We start from the raw sequence: 27,539 nt of genomic DNA, 5'->3' as shown, positions 1-27,539 counted from the left end.
CATTATATATTTTGATTGCATTCAAATACAATATTCAAATTAATTTGTGAACTTTTGTTTCTTTGTTTTGCTCTTTTCTCGAAATTTCGCCCACTGTGCCTGGGCTACCTTCACCCAAATATATTAATAGACAAGTTCTAACTTTTTAGTCAGTCTATTGAAAAACGTTTAGCACAACGGTCAGATATTAATTTCAAAATCGATATATTCTTACGAAAACACAATGGACGGGCAAAATGGTAGTAAAAATACTTGCTTCTATATAAACTATTTCATTTATATCAAACTTAACGAAATTACACTTTTATTAAATTGCATCTCTCTCTATCCTTGCCTTCACATTTAGATACGAGAAAAACCAGCATTGGATCATGTACGGAATGCAAATCAATTTCATCACCTTCAACACCATTGCCAGGAACACCAACAAAATTCCTCGACCACAAGAGCACACTGGATATGGTCAGTAATGAAAGTACAGCACCAGCACCAACTCTCACCACAATAGCAACGATAAAAGCAGCTATGGATTCGTTACAACTGAATAGCCAACCATACCACCATAAAAATTCTACTAGTTCTGCTGCAACTGACAACATATCCGCTACATCCCAGATCAACACTGAATGTGAGGACAAGGACAATATTACCACCAGCAGCAGCAACAACAACAAACATTTGGCAAACACTTGTGGTAAGAGCGATACACCAATCAAGGACTTTTATCGTAACGCCACCATACTCATCACGGGCGGTAGTGGTTTCGTTGGAAAGGTGTTGATACAAAAGCTATTGCGTACCTTTGAAGTGCGTCGAATTTACATGTTAATACGTTGCAAGAATAATATGACGGTGGAACAACGTTTACAGGAATATTTCAATGAAACGGTAAGTTGATGCCAATGGAAATGACAAAAGTCGACTGCACAGTGATAATGAAGAGGGAAATGACAAAGAAGAAAAAAAAAACACATTTCTATACTGAAGACATATGTATTTACATAAATAATATGTATGTTTCTTAAGAATAGTTAGCACAGTTTGGTTTTAAAAAGTGTCGTGGAAAATTAATCATATGTTTCACTTTTAGAACTTTTGAAAGTCTTATATTTTATGATGCCTTATTATAAATGGACACGAGCACTACTTTCTCGTATGTGTCTGTACGCCTCTCTTATATCCTCAGCATTTATGCTAACGAGGGTATATACAATTTCATAGGGCAAAATGTATCTCATCGAAATAATGGTTTTAGACGCCTAGTATTTTTGGACGAAATCCCTTTCAGACAATTTGGATTCGATTTAGCAATGTCGGTCCGTCTGTCGGTCTGGCTGGTGCGCACGATAACTCTCGAACGGATGGACCGATTTTGTCCAAAATTTGGCTTTCGTAATATTTTGTCCAAAAGTCCCCAGCAAAAGTTCGGAAAAATTGTGGGAACGATAACTTTTAAAGGTAGTAACCGATTTGGGTCATACTTTACACATCGTGAACTTTCTTCCAGACATAGATGTGGTTCCAATATGGACTCTATCGGTCCACTCTTTCGGGAATCTCCCACACAAAATTTGGTAAAACTTCAGTTTAGGACCTGCCTTCGAATCGCTTTGATTTTTGTTGTAACAAGTTGTATTTGCTGCTCCCATTAAGGCAGTACAAGTTTTATTAGGGGAAAGTCCATACTTCCTATAAAAATAGCCCGAAGTTGTAAAAAAATCCCTATGTCACCAAGTGTAGTGGTTGGAGCGCACCGAACCGATTTGGTTCCAAATTTGGCTTTAGTAATATTATGTCCAAACTTAGTTTAAGTTCGAAGATGCTTGATTTCGGTCCACTCCCTGGCGTACTCCCCCCACAAAAGTTCAACATTCCTCGCAAAAATTATGCGCACGATTACTCTCGAAGGGACTAATCGATTTGGTCCTTACTTTGCACATCGTAATATATCTAACAGACATAGATCAAGTTCGAATATGGATTATATAGGTCCACTCCTTCGGGTACCTCCCACGCAAAATTTCGGAAAAGCGCAGTTTAAGACCTCCTCTCGAATTGTTTTGATTTTTGTTTTATAATCTTATATTCACAGCCGCTACTACGACGGTATAGATTTGTTCAGGGCAAGTCAATACTTCCTGAAAAAATGGCGCGAAAGCTCTTAAAATCCAATATGACACCATGTGTAGTGGTTGAAGCGCACGATGACTCTCGAACGGATAAACCGATTTGGTCCAGAATTTGGCAGTCGTAATATTTTGTCCAAACTTAAATCAAGTTCTAAGACTACACAACTGATTTCAACGTAATTTTCATATAATATTTTATCTTCCTTGGTGAAGAACACTGCAAGTATGAGTTTTTATATAGTCCGTCTTATTTGGAAAGATATTGTTTGCGTAGTAAAAAGAAGGTCATATTGCCCAGTACAAAATATTTATGAATCGAATCCGAATAGTGTTTTGTACAGCGATTCAGAATAACAGTTGGGAAAACTAATTTCCAATTACAGCAAATTTGGACTGAACACATAAATTAAAATTTCAAGATATTTGAAATCGGGCAGTGCGGCTATACGTACGTAGGCAAAAACCAAAAATGTTTTACAATCGATGAATCCGAGTTTCACCCTTTCATTATTCGCGAACTGTTAACATATTCTATATAGAGCTACCATAAAGTCCACCAGCAAAATTAATTAAAGTGGAAGCAATGTAGAACAAGTACAAATAGTTAAGTTCGGCCGGGCCGAACTTTTTATACCCTCCACCATAAAATAGTCTTAATTAAAATGGAATGATTAGGGTCCTTTCACAATTTTAGGTGTAACAACTTTTCGATAATGAATAGACTCCTACTGCCTCCCACTATTGCTTAAATTACACTGTGAACACAAATGTTGGGGCAGAGATAATTCCTTTTGGAGATGAAAGCCCTTTGGTGTGTGTCTATTAAAAACCCCGAAGGACAGATGCGCCGTGAGTCGAACTCCCGCGTTATGGCGTGATGAAGTTTTTGCAAGAGACCCTGCAAGCTATCACTTAAGCAACAGTGAACAAAGATATAACGCTAACTCCTGATGGCCAACAAAAATTTCATCACGCCATAACGCGGAAGTTCGACTCACGGGGGATCTGTCCTTCGGGGTTCATAATATACTCACCAAAGCCTTTCTTCCCCAAGAGGAATTTTCCGTGCCCCAGACTTTCACCTCCATTTTGTTGCACAGTGTTATCTAATCTAATCTAAAAAAATGTATTCAGCTAGGTGAAAAGTTTTATAGCTGCAGGGAACTTCAAGAGTCAAATTGAGGGTAGTTTCATCAAAACAATGTAGACCCCCAAAAATGGACCCATGTTGACGAATTTTAGTGAAGACATTTCGTGACCACTGAAAATTCCCGAAAATCGGGAGGTACAGTTATATGGGTGGATATACCAAAACATGGACATATGTAGCTAAAATTCTCAAAATAACGATCACAACAGCTAGTTCGGTTAAAAATTGCAGCTAAAATTCTCAAAATACCGAAAATCGGGAGATACCGTTATATTGAGGGCTATACCACAACATGGACCTATGTTGACGATGTTTCGTTAGAGATGTTTTATGACTACTGAGAACTGCAAATGTGAAATTACAGCTATTTCGGTTAAAAACTGTAGCTAAAATTCTCAAAATACCGAAAATCAGGAGGTGCCGTTATATGGGGGCTAAACAAAAACATGGACCTATGTTGACGATGTTTGGTGGAAATGTTTCATGACCACTGAGAACCTCAAATAGCAAATTACAGCTAGTTCGGTTAACAATTGTAGCTAAAATTCTCAAAATACCGAAAATCGAGAGGTACGGTTATAAGGGGGCCATACCAAAACATGGACGTATGTTAACGATGTTTGGTGGAGATGTTTCATGACCACTGAGAACCTCAAATGTCAAATTGCAGATAATTCGGTTACAAATTGTAGCTAAAATTCTAAAAAAAACCGAAAATCGGGAGGTACCGTTATATGGGGGCTATACCAAAACATGGACCTATGTTGACGATGTTTCGTGGAGATGTTTCATGACCACTGAGAACCTCAAATGTCAAATTACACCTAGTTCGGTTAAAAATTGTAACTAAAATGCTCAAAATACCGAAAATCGGGAGGTACGGTTATAAGGGGGCCATACCAAAACATGGACCTATGTTAACGATGTTTGGTGGAGATGTTTCATGACCACTGAGAACCTCAAATGTCAAATTGCAGATAGTTCGGTTACAAATTGTACCTAAAATTCTCAAAATACCGAAAATCGGGAGGTACCGATATATGGGGGCTATACCAAAACATGGACCTATGTTGACGATGATCACTAGGAACCCTAAGTGCCAAATTATAGCTAATTCGGTCTGCAAATGTGGCGAAGAACGTCAAAATACCTCAAATCCGGAGGTACCGTTATATGGGGGCTATACCAAAGAGTGGGCCGCTATAGCCCATCTTCGACCTTGACCTGCCTATGGAAAAAATACCCTCGGGTGCAAAATTTCAGCACTCTATCTCAATTATTGCGGACGCTAGAGTGATTACAACAGACGGACAGACGGACAGACAGACGGACATGGCTAGATCGTCATAGAATTTTATCCTGATCAAGAATATATATACTTTATAGGGTCGCAAACGATTAGTTCGATGTGTTACAAACGGAATGACAAACTTAATATTTTTCATATTCAACAATTTTTTTCATAAAAAAATATTTTTTTATCGAGCACAATGTGGAATATTTTGATAAATATTTTTGTCAATATGTGAAATGTTTTATCAGTTGTATTTTTACTTTGTGATCACATAATTTTATCGAATTTTGTCAATATGTAAATTTTTTATCGCCCGAAAATCGATACATTTTTGATTGAATCTTTGAAATTTTTATATCAAATGGCTAAAGTTTTTTCTGTGTATCACGTTTTTGCCCATCAATTTGGATTACAGGGAAAATTGATTCGGTTTTGTAAGATGACAATAACTAATACCCGGTTCTCAGTTAAAATAGGAAAAAACACAAAACAAAAATAATACTTTGGTTCCGAAGCATGGGTCCTTGCTCAAGCTGATAAGGCAGAGCTTGGTGTGTTTGAAAGAAAAATTCTTTGAAAGATCTAGGTCAATTTGCGTATGAACCACGAGTTGTACCGGCTATCAGTATAGTCAAACGTATAGAGATACAAAGATTGCATTGTCTAGGCCATGGAATGGAAATCTTTTATTAGTTCGGCTTATGTAAAATATGTTTTGTAGAGGACCAACTAAGTTAGTAAACATAATATACCATCCATACTATTGCGGAAGTATAAAACTGTTCCTCATCGACCCCACATATATTAAGATCTAATCTGTTTCACAGAAAGTTGAAGTCAATCTATCTACGTTCGTCTGCCTCACCTACACTCTCGATATTTCTCTCTAATATTTCGCCGACACCATTATCAAGTACAACTTATGGCTAAAGGCTTTTTTAATAACAGGTTTCAAATTTTTAACAAAAGTAGTGCGTATGATTACTACGATATATGTTTTTCAATGTCCCAGAAGTTATAGAAAACCTTGCGTCCATTTAAAACGTCTATTAATTCCATAACCAACGAATTTAGTACCCTATTTCATTTAAACTTTGTTTATCGTAATATTATTATTGCCTCTTCACAAAAATTCAACATTTAGGTTCAAGAGGTGCACAAACATTATACGTGAACATACAATGTCCAATATTATTTTAAAAATAAACTCTCAATTTAATTCTACTCAAAATCACTGTAGCCTTACTGCGAACATGTTAATCAAAAACTTGTTCCTTGCAAGCACCATCACACCTGAATGATGATGTTTACCTTTGACTCTTTTGCAGATATTTGATACGATACGTGAACAAAATCCCCAACTTTTTGAGAAAGTACATCCCATACGTGCAAATTTTAATGCAATCGATCTGGATATTACACCCGCAGATCGTGAGCTGTTGAGCAATGAGGTTGCGGTAAGTAAACTATTGAAAACATTTTGCAATTTCACAAAACAATATGCAAGATTACAACAACGTCTGGTTGGTTACGCCTGCACTTGTAGTGGCTGTCATCTATTTTGTTTTGATGCAATATTCCAAGCCACAAGAAGTTTGTACATGACACACAACACCCATGGTGTATGTAGTGGCAAACTAATGAATGCCAGTGCCAGTCCAATGACATTTAAAGATTTAAACATTAATAGCATTTTAAATTGAACTATAAAACAAACGAACTCCTTTCGGGTATTTTGTGTGAAATAAAATAGTTTCAAATTTCACAGTATTAAATACTTTTACAGCAACAAATTAAAATATTTTTGCTCCAGTCCATTGTATTTTATGCTAAGTTATTGTGTGGAAGTAGCAACAACATTCAACTTGTTGCAAATCCATGTAAACATTAAAAGTTTCTATCGACAGTTTGACATGTTTGTGCTTCTGATTGAAATGTTGATTACCAGCAGGTTGATGGATAGCAAAAAGCAAGAATTTATGTATTCATGGAAATTTGTTATGTACTGCAAGCAAATACATCTCGCTCATTTACTCAAAGAGTGACACATCTTAAAAAGTCCAGTTTCGAGAAAAACACGTTTTAAGTTGGCGATTGAAATTTGACTTTCCAACTCAAAAATATCATTATACAAAACATTAAATAACTACCTGGACCATCTTTTGCAAACAGCTAGCCAAATAACAGTGCTAAATTTCTGCACATGATCAAGCATGATTTGAAGTGTTTTTGTGCTTCAAAAACTTTTTTGTTGGATTATGCCAAACCCGTAGTAAATGAGCTGCAGCTCGTTAAGTTTTAGAGAAAACGCATTTTTTGGGTTATGTCACTCTTTGAGTAAATGATCGATATATTGTGATATCATACTAACATGCTTAGATACATGTGCTTGAATAAACGAGCGTGAACAATTTATTTTTGTTAGTTTGTTAGTTATATTATGTCTTTACAACCCTATTGACAATATATTGGAAAAGTCTCGTCATTCTTCTATTGAACATTACACTAGAGAGGAGAGCTTGACATTTTTGAATCTTCTAATGTCTTATATCGCTTTCAATTACTACGAAAATGATAAAGTTCCCTAATGATAAAGTACACACATTCCCTACTTTGGAATTTAAGAGCATAACATTATGACTCTTCTCCACTTTTGCTACCTCAAACATTGTTATTGAAAGTTCGTAAACTGACGAAAGCTTTCTTAAAACATTTGGAAGATTATATTTCACAATTTCTCTTCAACTCGAAAAGCCGTACTATAAATGACTAATTCAGGCATGGTTTTGGAATAAATATCTTGGTTGTAGTTAGTCGATAGTTAGAGGCATCCTTGGACATTTCTTCCACCAAACAAACAATTGATATTGCATGAATACCTAGCCGTAAAAATGTTTTTTTTTTTCTCGTTAAATCCAGCACAATTTTACAATCACTCACGAATCTTGGATCTATGCGTATCACAGTGGTCCCATTTGTATGGAAAAGAGTGCCAGAAATAGTTCTAATCGAGCTACCACCTCCAAATTTTAAACGTAGGTTTATAACAAGCCAAAAACATAGAAAACCATTTTTAGTATATTTGGGTATACCTCTCATAGAAAGGTAACGCCCCGATTTGTGGTATTTTGACGATTTTGGCCAAATTAATCAACAGATTTGGATGTTATTTTGCATTTTGAGTTCTGTGTGAATAAACTACCTCCATGCAAAATGTAATCAATACAGGTCCACGTTTAGGTATAGCCGCCATACAAATGTATCCTCAGATTTTCGGTATTTTGAAAATTTTAGCGAAATTTTCCAACTGATTTGGCTGTAATATGGCATTTTGAGTTCTGAGTGAACCAAATACTGCCGTGCAAAAAGTGGTCAATATCGGTCTACGTTTAGGTATAGCCCCCATATAAACGTACCTCCCGATTTTCGAAATATTGACGATTTTACCCCCATTTTCCAACCGATTTGGCTGTAATTTTGCATTTTGATTTCTGAGTGAGCAAAATACCTCCTTGCCAAAAATGTTCAATATAGGTCCAAGTTTAGGTATAGCTCCCATATAAACGTACCTCCGGATTTTCGGAACTTTTACGATTTTACGGGCGTGGTATAAGAGGAATAACTTAGCGGGTGGCAGATGGGGGGAGCTGGACTTTTTTTAATCGTAAACTAGAGACTTTCCCCTGCATTCTGAAAAAATGTCGAGACTCACAAATGCTCACAACATTAGTAAATCTCAACATAAATTAATAGTAATTATATTAAAAATAGCAGAAAAAGTCATTTATTAAGAATTTATTTTTAATGAAATTAGAAAACGAATTATGAATTTGTTTTTTTCGTAAAAATATTGCCAATGCCATAACCTATAAGTTTCATTTTGAAAATTGCACATTTACCGCTCAATTTTTTTATAATTTTGCTCATAACCTGCGAATGCTTTGCGGATGTATTTTTCGTTTTTAAGGCCTCACATACAAATTACTTAATTGTTTAGCCACTTGTCAAAATTTCTCATCGATTGGACAATAAATGTGGCCTTCAGAGCAATTTTGGTCCAATACAAATTACTATGAAAACTTTGAAGCCCCAGTGGCACGTGTTAACATATTCCGATTGTGCTCAAACCTTGGCAATCTTAAAATCTAACAAAACCAAACACATACGGAAGTGCCGCCTAAAAAAAATCCGACATCAATTTTTTCCCTTTGAGTTAAAACTAGTTTATTGTGCACCTGCCAGCTCCAACACATCGATTCGAACCAGCGCCTTTTTAAGCGGACAAAACGTGGAAATTTTGGGTCATCCGCCGTACATCCCTACCTTGGCACCCAATGACTTCATTTGATTCCCGCACATCAAGAAAAGAAGACGTGGTCAACGATTTTCGTCGCCAGAAGTTGCTGTTGAAGCGCTCAAAAGCCATGTTTTGGAGGTTTCTCAATCGGAGTGGAAAAAGTTCTTCAACATCTGATTTAATGGTAAAAGTTCGCGTTTTCATTGTTAGGCTAGAAAGTTATCGTGTAGCCCTTGCATTAGCGTATCGCATCATGTATTGACAGACAGTCCTGGTCGACTTTAACATGAAAATTTTGTGGTGAAATAAACGGTCCTGGTTGAATTTAATGTGACTTTTCTCTCTTCTATCATAGACCTTTCCGTAGTGTCACCAGAGCAACTAGGGACTAACATGTGCTGTGGTTTCATCCAAGAGAACAACAAAGGTTTAAACGTCAGGATAATAGTTCATCCTAAAACATGTACAAAAGTGTTAAGTTCCGAGCTTTTTATACCCCACACGACGAAATATTATGAACTAAAATGTAATAATTAAGAAGTTTTTCGACCGCTGATAGCCACTTACAAAAAATTTGGACCAAAAACGTAGTTTAAAACTTCAATATACCTGAAATCGGGCGATGCACTTATATGTGGGCTACATCCATAATCAAAGGTGGAGACGTTTTCTCACCACTGGAAAAACCATATACCAAGTAATAGCTAATCCGGTCGAAAATCTTCAATTTACACCAAAAGTTTGTATCTACAAACATACAAATACTTGAAGTCGGGTGGTACCGTTATATTCTGAAATGTGGCCTATGTCCACAATTTCTTGTGAAGAAATACCAAATTATAGCTAATTCGGTCTGCAAATTTAGGAAAAAAACCTTAAACCATCCAAAATCGGAAGGTCTTATATGAGGCTATACCAAAACATGGGCCTATGTTGACAATTCTTGGTGGATAATTTTCATAACTGCAGGAAGCCTTACATGCAGTGTTGCCGAATTTGCTGATTTATCGTCATTTTGACGATTTTTTGGACCAAAATTGAAAAATGACGATTTGACGATTTTATGGTCCAAAATGACGATTTTTCACCTAAGCCAGAAAAGCATGAAATAAAAGACGATGACTACATTTTGACCAAAGTTTCACGAAAGATTTTAAGGACAGCAATGTTCCAAACTAGATTTTTGAGCTTTTTAATGTTTTATAGCAATTTCCAGACGGATTTAGTTTTGGTAATAGATGAAAATCTTCCTTAAAAAGTTTTCGAGATAAAATATTACATATATATATTTTGTTATAAAAAATATGAGTCCAGCTTTATTAACTTCCTACAAATGCCCTCTTTAAGTCGTCAGTCAGTTTTGAATGAAAATTTTTATAGATTTTCAACTGCCCAACAACCAAAATGTACGTGTATGGACAAATATGGACAGTCACACTGTCAAGCAAGCGATATTTGAGCTAAGCTACCATTTAAAATGGCAATGTGTACCCAGCTTTACCATACTGCATTGCTTCAAACTCGATAACCATAGGAAAACGATCATCTTCTGAAAGCTGTTTTTATAGCAGTATTTAAGTGATATTGGGTTACATTTATTGCTGTGGATTGTATATCTTATGTTGTCAGTCTCATTCACAAAAATAGCAGTGAAAAATCGCATTAAACGGTAACCAAACCGAGTTTCGGACCATGTTGACGATTTTTTGACGATTTCTGATCAAAAACTGTCGGCAACGCTGCTTACATGTCAAATGACAGGTAGTTCAGACAAAAAATGTAGCTAAAACCCGCAAATCGAAAATCGGGAGGTTTCGTTATATAGGGTATTCAAAACATGGACCTATTTTAACAACTATTTTGTGACCACTGGGAACCTCAAATGTCAAATTGCAACTGCGTCAGACAAAATGCAGCTAAAATACAAAATACCTGAAATACGGAGATACCATTTTATGGGGGCTATACCATATTCGTATTTGAACTGCCTATGAAAACAAGTGAAAAAGGCTTTGCCGACAGATATATACTCTCAGCCTGTGTGAATTGAAACACTTATTTCCCAAAAACAAAAACTTATGTATTTAGGGAGTTTTAGTATTTTGGACGTATGAACTTGCCGATAAAAATATGGATTTGGATTAAAGCTCAAAAGTTTTGCGAGGGAGGTACCTAAAGGAAAGGACCGACATATTCCATTTTGGAAGTGGGTCTTATTATGGGAGTCATTTCAGTTGGTCACAGTATATATTATATATTTGGCCCATTACATAGGAAACATGGACTTGCCCACGAAAAACATAATATCGCTGTAAAAAGGGCTACTAGGAGTACCTTCTGTAAAAATTTCTAAAGGATCCTCGAACAGTCCATTAATCGTACTTAAAGAAAAATGTTGGGTATTTATGTGAGTGGTGCCCTAAGAAAATAAACTAAGTTTTGGAAAAATATTTCGAGATCCAAAGATTGAACCAAATCGGTTGCTCCGTTTATGTGATATCGCGCCTAACATTTTAGCGAATATTTTCGAACTTTTGTGGGGGAGGTACAGGAAGGAGTGGACCTATAAGCTCCATTTTCGAATTTCATCTAATATTCGAAGAAATTTTACTATATACAACAGCTATTATATATGCTTGTCGTAGGATGTTTTTACAGGTTCCGGGTCAATTTCTCAAGAAGAATGAGCTTGCCACTCAAAAAACGTGTACTATAGTAATATGGGCTTTGTATGCACCCTTCAGGAAAATTAAAACGATTCGAAAGGAGGTCCTAAATTAATTTTGGATCGAATTAGTTTTTCCGTTGGAGAGTTACCGTGCGCTGCATCCACTACACATGGTGCGTTATCCGATTTTTCCAATTTTCGGGCCATTTTCTTAGTTTGTATGGGCATGCCCTTGAAAAAACTTGTAGCGTTGTAATTGTGGCAGTGGATACAAGCTGCTACAATAACAATCAAATTGATTCGAGAGTAGGTCTTAAACTTTTCCGAATTTTTGTGTGAGAGGTACTCGAAGGAGTGGACAGATATGGTCCACATTCGAATCTATGTCTGGTAGAATGCAAATTATGCACCAAATCTGTTAATGCCATCGAGAGTTATCGTGCGAAAATTGAACTTTTGTTTGGTAGTTACCCGACGGAGTGGACCGATATGCCACATCTTCGAACTTAAATTAAGTTTTGACAAAATATTATAAAATCCAAGTTTTGGACCAAATCGATTAATTGGATCGAGAGTTATCGTGCGCTCCAGCCAGCTTAGATAGACGGACGGACATTGCTAAATCGACTTCAAATTGCCTGAAACGGATTTCGTCCGTTGCTGTGGGTATGAAAACAGTCTATTTGTTTCTATGCATACACGTGCTGAAATAATAGAACATATTTATGCGAATAAGGATCACTGCAATGTGATATTGACTTATGGAGCTTAACCTCGCAATAAGTCTAAATATAGCACCAATGTGGCTCTCTCTGTTGATCTAGAGTTAGCGTCTAGCTTGGTTGTTGTATTGTGTAATGCAATATTTCTCTTAACAAATGTTTAAATTCAAACTGATGAATGTCAGTTTGTGAGTGCATAAGTGTGCAGCGTTGTAAGTAATTGAAATACGAGCAGTCTTTTGTAAAATTGCAGCGAACAAATCCCAGAGACAGCAGTCAACGACATTTCTACAGTCAAACCTTTTAAAATGGTATTCGGCAGTCACGAAAGAAAAACAATTTACAGCAGGTGTGAGAGTTAAAACTCTCTAATTAAAATATGTTCACATAATAAAGCAGTGGTTAATTTTTAAGAGGTTTCACTGTGTAAACAGATTTTTACATACGTATCATATACATACATATTATTTTTTGAAACAGTTGATTAAAAGCACACAAACATTTTATTGTTGACATTTTACAGATTGTTTTCAATGTTGTCGCCTCAGTGAAATTCAATGAAAAACTAAGCGATGCCATTGGTATCAATGTTCTGGGAACAAATAAAATTTTAGATTTGGCTATGGAAATGAAACATTTAAAGGTAAAAATATCGTTTTTGATTAAATCCATTGCAGCATGACTAACCCAATCATTTTTGTTCAATCAGTCATTCCTTCACATTTCAACTCTGTATTGCAACTGTAATAGAAAACACATCAAAGAGAAAGTTTACGAAACGGAAATTGGCTATGAAAAAATAATGCAGGTAATTCGTAACAAACACTTCAGTCAATTGTTAACTTAACACCTTTCAAAATTGATGAAATTCTTTTTAACCCTTCATTTTAGATTTCTCGCATATTTGATGACGAGACACTGGAAAAGTTTCGTCCTTGTCTAATTGGAGAGATGCCAAATACCTATACCATGACCAAGAAATGTGCTGAGAATTTGGTTAACCACAAAGCGTTTCATCTGCCAGCCGGAATATTTCGACCACCAATTGGTAAGCTCATGTTAAAGAAACAGTTGCCAAACATTTTAATACACTTAGGAATGAAGCATGTTCTACTCTGTCTGTACTTTCATTGCATTTACTGTTGTTGTTGTTGTTTGAGTCGTAATCATTTTGTATGAGATGAGTCAAAACTTTAGTTAGTATACCCCAAAGGCCATCACATACACACACACAAATGCTCAACTTAATAGAAGTTTCGAATAGTCAGTTAATGGTTTTAGTTGTGATAAAAAAACGAGGAGAGAAAAAATGTTTAAAAGCATCTCGAGTTGATAAAAAATTACCATTTTGCACATTTTTGTAACAGTTGATGTTGTAGTTGTAGCCATTTGTTTGTCAAATACAAAAGTGCAGAGCAGAGAACCGAACCATATAACAAGTGCATTAGTTAGTAAACTGCTGTCCCAGTGGCTGATAGTAACATTTGGACAAGAAACTTTCGAAATGAACACTGTGAGAAATAAGGCAGTGAAAATCATTCAGATTGGACAATTTTATAATCGAAGTTTTCCGAAATAAAATATTATTGAATGTGCTGAAATAATACGATATATCAGCCTAACTTTCTATGTAGCTGCAATTTTGTCATTGTTATTTGAGAATGGAATGAGAATTAATTTCTTTTATTATATGTTGAATAATTACTTGTCTGTGTAGCACTTCTTTTTTGTTGAATTCAACAAATGTCTTTATATCTAAAATGTAAGTTAGAACAGCTATGGATAGAAAAAATGTGAACTTTGCTATTTAGCAGCAGTGTAGAGGGAGAATCTCTGTAAAAGATGTAAATAGATAAACCAAGCCAAAGTTTTTTATGTCATTCGAATGCAAAAGGAATTGTAGCATCTCTATTAAAAACAAATACAGCAACAACATCGTAAAGAGCTACATGGTAATGTTAAACATAAAAATAAGAAGGACGCGAATCACAAAGTACGGGGTCTATTTTGGTTCCTTCATACCTCGGCGTAATGTCATCTAAGAGGCTACATTTAACTCTCAATGAAGGTAGTAAACTAATGTGTATGGTAAAATTGGTTTAACCTTGCCTTTCCTTTAAAAAAGAAAAAAAGAGGAAGGAAACGATCAAAGTCGGGCGAAACTGGCTATATGATACCCTATAACAAGGGGAATATGAATAAAATATGGAATAATTACATAGTTTCCTTTTTTAATGAAAGTCCTTAGCTGCAACGCCACGCCATGGTGCTTTTGGTTCCAGTACAAAGTACTATGCAAACAAAGATTGTTCAGAGGGCACGGGTTATCGTTACCCGATCATCATACATTTTTGTAGAAATCGTTTTTTTTTTTTTTGCCACAACAATGATCTTGTAAAAATTATTTACAGATTACACCCTATGTAATTCCGGCCTTTAGAGCATTTTAGTGAAAATGCACACTGGCCACATGCAAATTACTACGGAAACAAATATCGCTCGGGTTAATGTTATCCGATAGCCATAAATTTTATATATAACATTTTTGGATCAAATGGAACAAATTTAGGGGGTAGGGAGTTCCAAAAATGTGTTTTTTTTTTGTCCGTCTAATGTACATATATGGGACCTACGTACATAAATTTACATCGCATCGACGGACATGCATATTTCGACTCAGAAAGTAATCCTAAATATCCCCAAAAAGGAACGATGGGCGTATCACGTTTCCTTTTCCATTTTATATACAAATGCACAAAGACATACTAGCCCTTACCACAATGTAGTGTATGACCAACGTAGGGGATGACAAAGTCCAGGATTTATCATGGTCCCTCTTTCATCTCAAGTGGACACTGACCTCCCTGTGGTGCACCTGGTTAGCTGTATTTAACACCCGTTGAAGGTAGTGAGTTAACATGTGCCGCGCGTTTACTCATAAGAACGATAAAAACTTGGGTTTGGGCGCCGGGTTAGTAACCCACCCCTATAAAAAAAGCATCCTACTATGAAAAAACGAAGAAAAACAAACTTGGTCGGAGGTTAAAACATCTGGTCTCCAGTTTCTCCCGGATAAAAGCAAGACTAGACTTATTTTTGCTCATGCTCCAACCGAACACAAAGACGAACGGACCAAATATATGTTTTACGAGTGACTAGAAGCAACATAGGACCGTTATCCTGCCCCTGACATTAAAATAATTCTATGCGATTTTAATGACAAAATTTGAAAGGAGAATATCTTGGGCCCAACTGTCGAGAAATTCAGTCTCCACAGTGAAACATCTGACAATAATATGAGGCTGATAGACTTCGCAGGGGCAAAAAACATGGTAGATTTAAGCGTCTCGACATTCATAAGGGCAGGTGGCTATCTTCAGAGCAGAAAACAAGAAATCAAATTGATCACGTCGTGATAGATGGAAGTCATTCATCGAGGATGTTTTATGTGCTTTCGTTCCAAGGATCAAACATTAACTCGGACCACCACCTTGTTGCAGCAAAGGTACTTACCCAATTAAACCTAGCAAATAAAGTACGAACAGACACAACACGAAAGTTAGACATAGAAAAGCTGCAACTACAACAGATAGCCACAACATATTCCACTCAAATACTCCTCGTCCCCATAACATGTCAGCACAATGGCAAAGTATTGCCCACTCCATGAAACAGCCGCAAAATCCATAATTGGACATCAGAGACCTCCACCAAGAAATCCATGGTATGACGAGGAGTGTCGTGCTGCTACCGAAGAGACAAATATAGGGCTACTTTCCAATCAGAAGTAACGCGTAGGATGGAGGAAAACGAATTTTCCGCAGAAAAAAAGAGAGAAATGGAAAAGTGGAAAATCAATATGTACAGGAACCACAAGGAAGTCCGAAAATTCTATCAAAGAGTGAAACATCAAACTGATGCCTTTGGTGCAGGCACATCCTTCTGTAGAGACCATCAATGTAATTTGGTAACTGATACAGATAGTGTGCTTACGATATGGAAACAGCATGTTTCCAAACTGTTGGTATCCAATAGTAGCGAAGTCGACGAAGATGCCACAGATCCAATCCCAGAAGATGGTATTGAATGTATACCACCCAGCCAAGATGAGATAAAGACAGCAATAAACCGGCTGAAGAATAATACGGTAGCAGGAGCTGATAGCCTACCAGCCGAGCTGTTTAAAACCGGAGTCGACACGCTGATAGGGTGGTATGCATCAGTTAGTTAGCACCATCTAGCAGGAAGGACGCGTACCCGAAGATTGGAACCTGAGCATCCTGTGTCGCGCCCATAAGAAAAGAGATAAGACTTTATGCCCCAACTATAGGGGCAAGGAGACAGCCTTTCGTGTGATCTTTTCAACGTCCTGCTAGAAAAGGTTATACGAAAGGCAAACGTCAAAAGAAGTGGTACAACCTACACCAATAATCACATGTTACTAGCTTACGCTGATGATATAGACATCATGGGAGATCAGTAAAAGAAGTAAGCGATACCTTTATGAAGGTCGAAGGAGAATCTGCTAAAGTGGATCTGGCGGTAAACGGCAAGAAGACCAAGCTGATGGTGTCGACGCGCAATGCGTCCATTGAGATCGGACCAACTGTTAAAGTTGGTTCCTATAATTTTGAGGTAGTAAAAGACTTCGTATATCTCGGCACCGCCGTAAACACAACAAACAAAATCAGTTGATAAATAACAAGAATTGTATTGGAAAACAGATGCTACTTTGGCTTAAGTAAGTAGTTTAAAAGCAAATCCACATCTTGTCAAACAAAAATTGCGTTTTGCAAAACACTGATACAACCCGTGCTAATGGATGGTTCCGAAACCTGGGTACCTCCGCAACCAGATAAGGCAGTGCTTGGTGAGTTCGATTGAGCAAACAAGTGGAAGTCGAGATCGCAAGACGCGGTATTCCAAAAAGCAAAGCAACAGACAGATAGAAATGGCTATATTTTCTTATTTCGGATTATAGGACAAGTGTACTGTAATAGGCCAACTATGCAAGTAAGTACGGTGATAATTTAATAAGGTGAACCAGAAACTATAACAAACAAGTAAAAAACTTTCATCTACGGACAGTTCGAATGTGTTTAGGGTCTTTTCAAAATTTGGATTGATATTAAAGGTCAAAAGTGTTGCGGAGAAGGTACTTAAAGGAGTGGACGGACATACTCCATTATGAAAGAGGATCGAAGGCCAAATTTTGGACCAATCGGTTGATCAGTCTGAGAGTTTTCGCGCTCTGCACCCACCACATATGGTGTCATAGGGGTTTTTTTACACCTTTCGAGCTGTTTTCTCAAGAAGTATGGACTTGTCCCCGAAAAAACCTTTACCGTCGTAATTGAGACAGCGAATGCAAGTTGCTTCAACAGAAATCAAAGTGATTCGAGAGCAGGTCTTAAAGCAGTGATTGCCACCAACAACAACTTTCCTATGCCCGCGGTATGCCCGTACACTGTAAACACATTCGTTCTGTTAATGCATTGTTTACGTTTCCACTCACACTAGCGCAAGTTATAATCTGTAAATGTGTGATTTTGGCCATCACTGTCTTAAAGTGAACTAATCCGAAATTTAGTGTGGGGGTACCCGAAGGAGTGGGGGAAGTACCTGAAGGAGTGGGCCGATATGGCCTATCTTCGAACTTAAAATTAGTTTGGACAACATATTACGAAGGCCAAATTTTGGACCGAATCGGCAGGCCCGTTCTACAGTTATCTTCCACTTCAACCAGTACACACGGTGTCATAGGGGTTTTTTTGCACCACTCAGGCTATTTACTCAGGCAATATGGACTTGCCCCTGATGAAACGTATGGAGGGCAGTGAATAGAATAAAGATCAAAGCGATTCGAGAGATGGTCCTAAACTGAACTTATCCAAAATTTTCTGTGGGAGGTACCCGAAGGAGTGGACCAATAAAGTCCCTGTTGAAACCTCATCTAAGTCTGGTAGAAATTTTACTATGTGCAAAGTATGGACCAAATCGGTTACTCTCTTCAAGAGTTTTCGTTTGCACAAATTTTCCGAACATTTTCGAACTTTTGTGGGGGAGGTACCTGGAGAAATGGACCGATGTGACCCATCTAAGTTGGGCAAAATATTACAAAAGGCAAATTTTGGACCAAATCGGTTTATCCGTTCGAGAGTTATCGTGCGCACCAGCCAGCCAGACAGACGGACGGACATCGCTAAACCGACTCCAAATTGTCTGAAATGGATTTCGTCCAAACATACTTGGGGTCTAAAACCATTATTTCTATGAGGCACATTTTATCCGTATAAAAGTGTAAATACCCTCGTCAGCATAAATGTTGAGGGTGTAAAAAGAACAATTTTAATATACATATTGGGTGAAATCAGCTGGATTTACTGTTACACTATATGTATTGCACAGTGGGATGTTGATCTAGTTCTTCGAATTTTCTTTAGGACATAGATTTGAAGTAGTCGAAGTAGTTCTATAAACATGCCGTGGTTTCGAATGTGTGACTATAATCAAGGCGAATTTAACAAGGTGATCCAAAGGGCGAATTCCGGCAAATTCAGACCGTAGTCTTCATTTGCTGTCAACAATTTTTGCCCGAAATATCCACAAAAGTCAGAAGACGGTAAAATATTTTTTGCCAAGCTTAAATAAAGTTGTTGTACGCAGATATTCTTTATGGAACAGAAATATTTGTTATTTATTTTTGATTAAAAATAAGTTTTGACAGCAAATGAAGACATCAGTTGGTATTATTGAATCACCTTCTTTCTTGCACCATGACCATTATAAGCACGGATGGCGACAGAAAGGTATAACTGAATGATAACATTTGGTTACTCTAATATCAACCAATTAGATTTGACGTTATACTATAACTTCCTCAAGCTTTACAACATACTTTTTGTGATTTTTTTAGTACTCTTCATATTTCTTTCCTGAAAACATTTCGATCCGTAACAAGTTTATGCACGGATTTAAGATTTTAATAAGAATACGTATTATATTTTCTAATTAATTTTTCTTTTCAATATTTTACTTCAAGTTATGTCAACATACCAAGATCCCATAGCCGGTTGGACTGATAATTTATATGGTCCATCTGGATTGTGTACGTGGTCTGCTAGAGGGTTGGTGCGCTGTATTTATGGAAATTCCAAATGTAAGGCAAATATGGTGCCGGCAGATTATTGTGTTAATGCCATGATATCTTGTGCCTGGGATGTTTCAAGGAGGTAAAAAAACTATAAATAAATACTCTGTTTAACAATTAAAGAGATTGTACTTCCCTTTTTCAGGTTTGAATTGTCCAAAAAGGACAAGGATATAAGACGAGAATTACCCGTATACAATTACATTTTTGAACGCAATAACTTAACATGGGGCCAATATATGGATTTATCGCGTAAAGGTTTCCATGAACCATTCGATAAAGTATTGTGGTAAGTTGTAAATTAAAAACAACCAGAAAGGAAAGAATCAATGTCGGGCGGGGCTGACTATATGATAACCTACACCACTGTGAATGAGTAAAAAAAAATTCAATTTAATTTGCGACACTTATTTCTAGACCAAATGTTATCAAAGTGGACAGCTATATCGGGTTAGGCGCATCAAATACCCCAAGTCAGCCGAATATATATATATAGGAGCTATATTCAAATCTGAACCTATTTCGATATAATTTGGCATTTTTTTAATCAATTCAATCAGACATTTTAAATTTCATCAAAATTGGACAAACGTAGCGTGATTGAATCAAATACCCAATATCGGGCGAAAATGTATATTGGAGCAATATCCAAACCTGAACCAATTTTAATATAATTTAATAAAAATATTTCTAGATCAAATTTCTTCACACATTTCAAATCTCAACAAAATTGGACATATATAGCGTTATTGGTGCACAAAATACCTAAAAGTGGGCGAACATATGTACATACATTTATATGATAGCTACATCCAAATCTGGTGCCACCGGCTAGGCAACATCAAATTTTCAAAGGTGGTAAAATACACCTCAGTAATGTTGGAGACATTTACTGAGTACAAACTTCTCTACAAGTGTTGTCTTAGGACACACCGTTCGGACTCGGCAATAAACTGTAGGTCCCACATCATTGAGCTAATATGAATCGGGGTGCACTCCAGCCAGGGATGTTTGTGGATCAATTATTATTATGTTTTATATCCAATTCTGAACTGATTTCAATATGATTTAGTAAACTACGTAATTTGTAGACCTTATTCCGTCATACATTTCAAATGTTGTCAAAAAGTATATACATCTAAATCGGAACCGATTTTTACCAAAGAAACATCTTTTGTCTTCTGGCCAAAAAATGATCTTCCTCAATTTTTATTTGAGTAGGGCAATAAATGCGACCTGTACTTTAATTACAAAACTAAATGGACACACGGACGGACATGCCTAAATAGACTCAGAAATTGATTTTAGGTATATCACTAAAAGGAACTATGGGTCTAACTCGCATGTTACATACAAGACATAATACCCTTTAGCACAGTATGGTATAGGGTATAACAATAATTCGAAGCATTCGATAAATGACGAAACATAACCTCAAATTTTCGATTATACTTGCCAAAGTTAAAACGATACATTTTGTGTTAAATCATCTATAAACAATGGCAACTAACAACAACAAATACCTTGCCAATAGCTTTATCTGCAATGTCATATCCATCGAATCTACAACCAATAGAATGAACACACTTATGCAAGATATACCCTAAATCTAACCACTAACAAATAATTGCTAACGATAACATCACACAAAAACCTGAATCAAAAAAAGGTAGAAAAAATGTGTGGTGCAAAATTATGTTCATAGGCGAAACTAAGCCAAAATTGTGATACTTAAATGTGTAATAGGGTGGGTCGTTTTTTTAAATACCAAAAGAGTTTGTATCGTAAGATAGAACATTACTAAATTTGAAAACACCAAATCTGAGACTAAGCTGACTTACTTTACAAATAATAAGTAAACACACATCTCAACAAAAACTGCCAAGGTGAATCTATAATAAACGCATATAGCACGGTGGATGATTTGTTTGTTGTTATTTTCGACAAACTACCAAAATAGTTAAGATGATTCTCTCCATTGTGGAGACACATAACCGTGGGAGCGTATTTGAATGTTTGTGTTGAATTCGCATTTAAACGAATTCATCGGTCACATTTATTTTTGAGTTGTAGGCGTCATAAAATTGGGGAAGAGTGTTTTGCTTCAATGCATGATTTGTTTGTTGTTATTTTCGACAAACTACCAAAATAGTTAAGATGACTCTCTCCATTGTGGAGACACATAACCGTGGGAGCGTTTTTGAATGTTTGTGTTGAATTCGCATTTAAACGAATTCATCGGTCATATTTATTTTTGAGTTCTAGGCGTCATAAAATTGGGGAAGAGTTTTTTGCTTCAATGCAACAAATTAAGAGAACTGATGAGTCCTAGTGGCGTTTGAAGAAACTATTCTCCACTACCTTTCTCGAAAGTAAATCAATTTTAACTACACCCACATTAAAAAACTTGTTGTTTTTATACCCTTAGCATTTATGCTAACGAGGTATACACTTTCATACGGGCCACATGTCCCTCATCGACACATACCTGGACGAAATCCGTTTCAGGCAATTTGGAGTTTATTTAACCATGTCCGTTCGTCCGTCTGTCTGTCTGGCCGGCTGGAGCGCACGATATCTCTAGAACGGATGAACCCATTCGGTCCAAAATTTGGCTTTCGTAATATTTTGTCCAAACATAGTTTAAGTTCGAAGATGGGTTATATCGGTCCACTCCTCCCGGTACCTCCCCCACAATAGTTCAAAAATGTTCGGAAAATTTGTGCGCACGATAAATCTTGAAGGGGCAACCGATTTGGTCCATACTTTGCACATCGTGAAATTTCTACCAGATGAGGTTCCAACATGTACTCATTCGATGATCTGCTTTGGCTACCTCCCACACACAATTTCGGTAATGTTCAGTTTAGGACCTGCTCTCGAATCGCTTTGATTTTTGTTCTCACAACTTGTATTCACTGCCTCCCATACGACGGTAAACTTGTCATCAGGGGCAAGTCCATACCTCCTGAGAAAATAGTCTGAAAGTTGTAGTGGTTGGAGAACAAGATAACTCTCGGACGGATACTCCGAATCGGTCCAAAACTTGGCCTTCGTAGTATTTTGTTCAAATTTAGCTTAAGTTCGAAGATAAACCATATCGGTCCACTCCTGCAGGTACCTCCCCCAAAAACCTTTGAAAAATGTAAAAGTTGTGCGCACGATAACTCTTGTAGGGAGTGACCGATTTGGTCCATATTTTACACATCCTAATATATCTACCAGATATATATGTGGTTCGAATATAGACAATATTTGTCTGCTCCTTTGGGTACCTTCCAACCAAATTTCGGATAAGCTTACTTTAAGATCTGCTCTCGAATCACTTTGATTTCTTTATTTTTGCCTTATTAAGGCAGAGACCCCTAATTTTTTAAAGTATCTCTAAAGGCCTAACAGCTCAACTCGAAAGAGAATTAATTAAATATCACTTTGATTTTTGTTGAAGCAACTTGCATTCGTTGCCTCAATTACAACGGTAAATTTTTTCAGGGGCAAGTCCATACTTCTTGAGAAAACAGTCCGAAAAGAGTAAAAAACCCCTATGGCACCATATGTAGTGGCTGGAGAGCACGCCTCAAGTATTTTGTTCACCCCATTTACTCCAATTTTTGCGATTTTTTTGGTGCTTAGATTCATTAGCGTATTTAAAAAGAAGACGACGCCCTAGTTCGCCCCTAAAATACTTGAAAAATAAGCGTAAATTGGCTGAACAAAATGGTTGAGGCGTGAAGTGAGAGCTGAAGTGTATCTCAGAATATGCCCGTTAGTTTCAGTTAGAAGATGGGCAATACCGGTCCACAACTTCCTTTACTTGAAAAGTATCACTAAAATGGTATGCACTATATAATTGAACAGAGCAACCAATTTGGTCCAAACTTTGGATCTCCTAATATTTTGTTGTAAAATACACGTGCAAAATACAAGATGTGCATATTTGGCAGTCACTAAGAAAACAAAATCCAATATCCCTCATGACCTTCGGAGAGGGTCGAAATATTGAAATAATAAAACCAAAATAAAAAAACAAAATCTTATTGTTTTCCTTTCTGACCTAAAGCCAAACAAAATCAAAAGTTAAATTTGTCCAAATTAAGTTTAACTTCTAAAATGGGCAAGAACGGTGCTCCCCTTAATGTACGAAAGTCCAATATTTGTGACTAAGGGCAGTGCAGATCCTTTGGAAATGTAAACTGTGCTGTTTGTTGTGGTCCTGTTTACAGCTATATTATGTTTTCCGTGGACAAGTCCATTATTCCTGGCATACTGGTCTTAAAGTTATACGATGACCCACTAAAATAACTAGTGGGCGCGATTAAAAGATATGACTCCCAAAATAAGATACACTTCCATAATGGAATATGTCGGTCCATTCCGCAACACTTTTGAACTTTAATCTTAATACACATTTTTGTCCGTTTATATGCCCAACATTTTAAAAACCCCCTAAATGCATAAGTTTTTTCTGGGAAAAAAGTGTTTCAATTTACACAGGCTGAGGTTATAGTTATATCTCTGTCGGCAAAACCGAGATTAAGATTAAACAAATAATAAGTAAACGCACATCTCAACAAAAACTGCCAAAGTGAAGCTAATATAAAAATTTCGGGTTCTATGGGGAAAAATATATTAGGAAAAATGGTAAACAATATGCAGCCTACCCCATCTTAATACTGTCACTTGTTTTAATTTGTTCGTTGTACTACAATTTTTAAAACTCTATTGTTTTACTATCACGATATTGCTGTTGCTGCTGCTGATGATGCTTTGTTGGTGACCAGGTGTTTCTCATACATTATAATACCATGGAAGCCATTACACTATGCTGCCTCCATTGTACTGCATCATTTACCGGCTTACATATTGGATTTTATTGCCCTAGTTACAGGTCAAAAACGCATGTAAGTACAAAATGTGTGCAGCCAGTCAGTCAGTGAAGCGCTCAATGTGCTTCAATTGTTCTCCCCGCATCAATGTTGTCATAAAGCGAGCTACACTAACCCAATTTTGTGGGTTTTTTGTTTTCAGATACATAAAAGCCTATGCAAAGATTACCAAAATTATTTATATGATGTCCTGGTTTGGCCTAAAGCATTGGTCATTTGCCAATGATAATGTCAGCGAATTGGATGAACTATTGACGGGCAAAGAGAAACAATATTTGCAATTCAATATAAGCACCATCAATTGGACAGATTATTTTCGTTCGTATTTAAGTGGTATTCGTAAATATGTCTTCAAGGATACCGAGAATAAATTGGAAAAAAGGAAAACTTTTTATCGAAGGTAAGGTTTTGTTTGCAGATAATTCATTGAAATTCTTTGTAGTGTAAGTGGTTTTTAATTATATTTTAATTGCTTCCTTTTTTATGGTATGTTTTTTTTTTTTTCTTACAAAAAGAAGATATTTATTTCATTGTGATATGTATGGTGTTTTATGTCAAGGACACTTTTGTAATATACACACTCGTATATATGCCAAGGAAATAAAATAAACCGAATGATGGCAGTATGTTATTGGATAAATTATATAAGGTTATCTAATATATATTCATGGAAATTCTAATTTGATGCCCATACTTTCTGTTTCTGAAATTTAAATTCAACTTCGATGCTTGTTTTTGCTCACTTTTAAATTTTTGCCACATATGGTCCTTGGAGAACCATTCACAGTGTAATATTTTAGGGAAACTACAAATTTCTCGAGATAAAGGTTCCGAAATTTCCAAAACATAATTTCTGCCGTAAACAAATTTTAGGTAAAAAATATTGATAATGTAACTCTAATGCCAACGTGGTGGTATGCACACCCGCTTTGCACGCTCAAGGTCGGGGGTTCGATTCCCCGGCCAGGCAAACATCAAAATTTTTAACGTTGGCAAAATACCCCTCAATAATGTTGGCGACATTTTCTGAGTATTTCAGCCATGTAAAACTTCTCTACACGTTCGGACTCGGCGATAAACTGTAGGTCCCATATCATTGAGCTAATATGAATCGGGTTTGCACTCATTGACATGAGAGAAGTCTCCCCTGGCCCATAAGGGATGTTTGTGGAACAATTATTAAAACTCTACGCGACCTTTCATCGTCAATGCTTTTACTTATTTGCTTCTTGTAGTTTTCTTAAAATTTCTTTTCAGCCAAGACAATAAATTAATCTCTCCTATTTCTTTCCTTTCAGACTTCTTTTCCTACACAATCTGTTAAAGACCTCTTTTGGCATAACACTCATAATGTATCTGGTTAAAATTTATTTTAAACTTCTTAAAATTATACCAAAAATTAAATTTTAAATTCTCTACAACATAACTTACAAAAATACCACAAATCATTAACAACAACTACCAAAGAAGAGAACAACATCAAATACGTTCGAAGCGTGAAGAGAAAAAAACACACAGAAAAGGGGAAAAATAAGGTGTTAAAAACAGTTTTTTTTTTCTTTGTGGTAAACACTGACAAGAAAACATAAATTTACGGTTTACTCTCTCTTCGAAGTCTTTCTTAATGATGATAATTGTGATGTTGTAGCCTGTAATGACCATCATTATTAATAGTCATACTGTTGTAAGTCGTCCTTGCCCTTTCAAATACCTATCTGCTGCAACTATAAATTATTTCAGTTTGTGTGCTGTAATTATGAGAAAACAAGAATAAATGTTTTTTTAATCTTTCAAAATTTTCTTGAGTATTCTTTATTAAGATGTCCATGTATCTTTGATAAGTATGTATTTATGTCCGTTCTATAACCATTAGACTATAATTAATGAACGTTTTTTATTTCTTGGTTGGAGAAACACTTATAAAACTGAAAAGAAAATAGTTGCAATAAATTACATGATATACGAATTGTATATATCGTCACCATAAATGCCGGAAGACGTAACCGACATGGAAATCGAAATTCGTTTTTTGATGGAATCTGATATATTAAGCTAAAATACATGCTCTGGCAAAATTTCAAGCTTCTACGTTTAAAAATAACGACCCTATTCAAGAAATGCCAATAGACGTAACAGCATACTGTAATTTTCATAGAACACAAAAGGCGTAACCCACATAATTTCAAAACTAAACAGCAGTACAAACAATGTATTCTTTCATATTTGCAGCAATTATAATGCCAGAGGGAGGGCTTATTGAGTTAATGTATAATTTCCATGGGGGCGGATTCGGTTAACCGGTTATTTGACCCGAAAGTCCAGGTTCAAAACCGGTTTAGACCCAGTTCTACTGAACCGATTACTACAAAATGGGTAAGGTATGAAAGCTTATGGAAATACCTATCACATGGTGTAGTTACTTTAACAGTTTTTTGTAATTTGACTCTTAGGTTACCATATCTCAAGAATGGTAGCTTTTTTTCAAAAATCACAAAGACCAATCTTTTAGTTAATTTTTAAAGCAATAACTTTGACTTTAGACGGTTTTTACTGGTCTTACAGAAAAAATCCATAATTGAAATAATTGAAGATGATGACAGAAGACCTATGCCCTGATTTAAATAAACATCTAAAACGCACATATGGAAAACAATATGTTAACCGGACAAAAGGAAGTGGTTATTCCGAAGGCAATGCTCGTCTCGGTATTGTTCATTTTTCCAAGAGAAAAAACGAACGGAAATATTCAAAATTTGAGACGTTAACGATTAGGCTGTAAGTTTGCAAAAGATGGTCTGGTCAACCATCCCATGGTTTAATAGAGATAAACTGATTGTAATAATCGAATAGGTCCAGACAAAAACGCAAAATTTCTGTATTGGTTTGGATTATACAAAAATACAGGAGATCCTACAGTCACTGCAAGCATTGGCTTTTGATCCTAGCAGTATAATCTTTTTTAAAACTGATATCAAAGACGACTACCAGATTCTACCATAGAGAAGTTCCAGAAATTTTGAGGCAGTGGATCCTCCTCAGATGTACACACAAAGGCTTAAAGTTTCAAAAAAGAAATTTCAACACCTGCAAGACTTAAAACGCTTAATTCCAAGTGATTGTCATTACTTTTATGACAACATTCCTTATGACAATTAAAAGTTACATTTAAACTGTTACAGATCACTTAATTTATATAAATTATATTTTGTCCATAAATTGAATTAAATACAACAATTAATATAA

General features: G+C 36.2%; 2 protein-coding genes across 3 annotated transcripts in view; one reads left to right on the top strand and one right to left on the bottom strand.

The window, feature by feature from the left end:
- The window catches only part of LOC141402635 (lachesin-like), a 422,330-nt gene that overhangs the window by 172,456 nt on the left and 222,335 nt on the right, over positions 1-27,539 (bottom strand). The window lies entirely within an intron of this gene.
- On the top strand, positions 148-26,092 carry LOC141402634 (fatty acyl-CoA reductase wat). The gene is made up of 11 exons (XM_073984310.1): positions 148-239; positions 347-888; positions 5,902-6,030; positions 12,784-12,903; positions 12,970-13,068; positions 13,152-13,308; positions 19,303-19,492; positions 19,556-19,699; positions 24,192-24,311; positions 24,439-24,696; positions 25,595-26,092. The coding sequence occupies exons 1-11, from the start codon at positions 224-226 to the stop codon at positions 25,704-25,706; spliced, it is 1,887 nt and encodes a 628-aa protein (XP_073840411.1). The 5' UTR covers positions 148-223; the 3' UTR covers positions 25,707-26,092.

Source organism: Musca autumnalis, unplaced genomic scaffold, assembly GCF_047663935.1.
Source record: "Musca autumnalis isolate F117 unplaced genomic scaffold, ASM4766393v1 scaffold_4, whole genome shotgun sequence".
Taxonomy (NCBI): domain Eukaryota; kingdom Metazoa; phylum Arthropoda; class Insecta; order Diptera; family Muscidae; genus Musca; species Musca autumnalis.
This window is presented reverse-complemented; position numbering and strand designations above follow the sequence as displayed.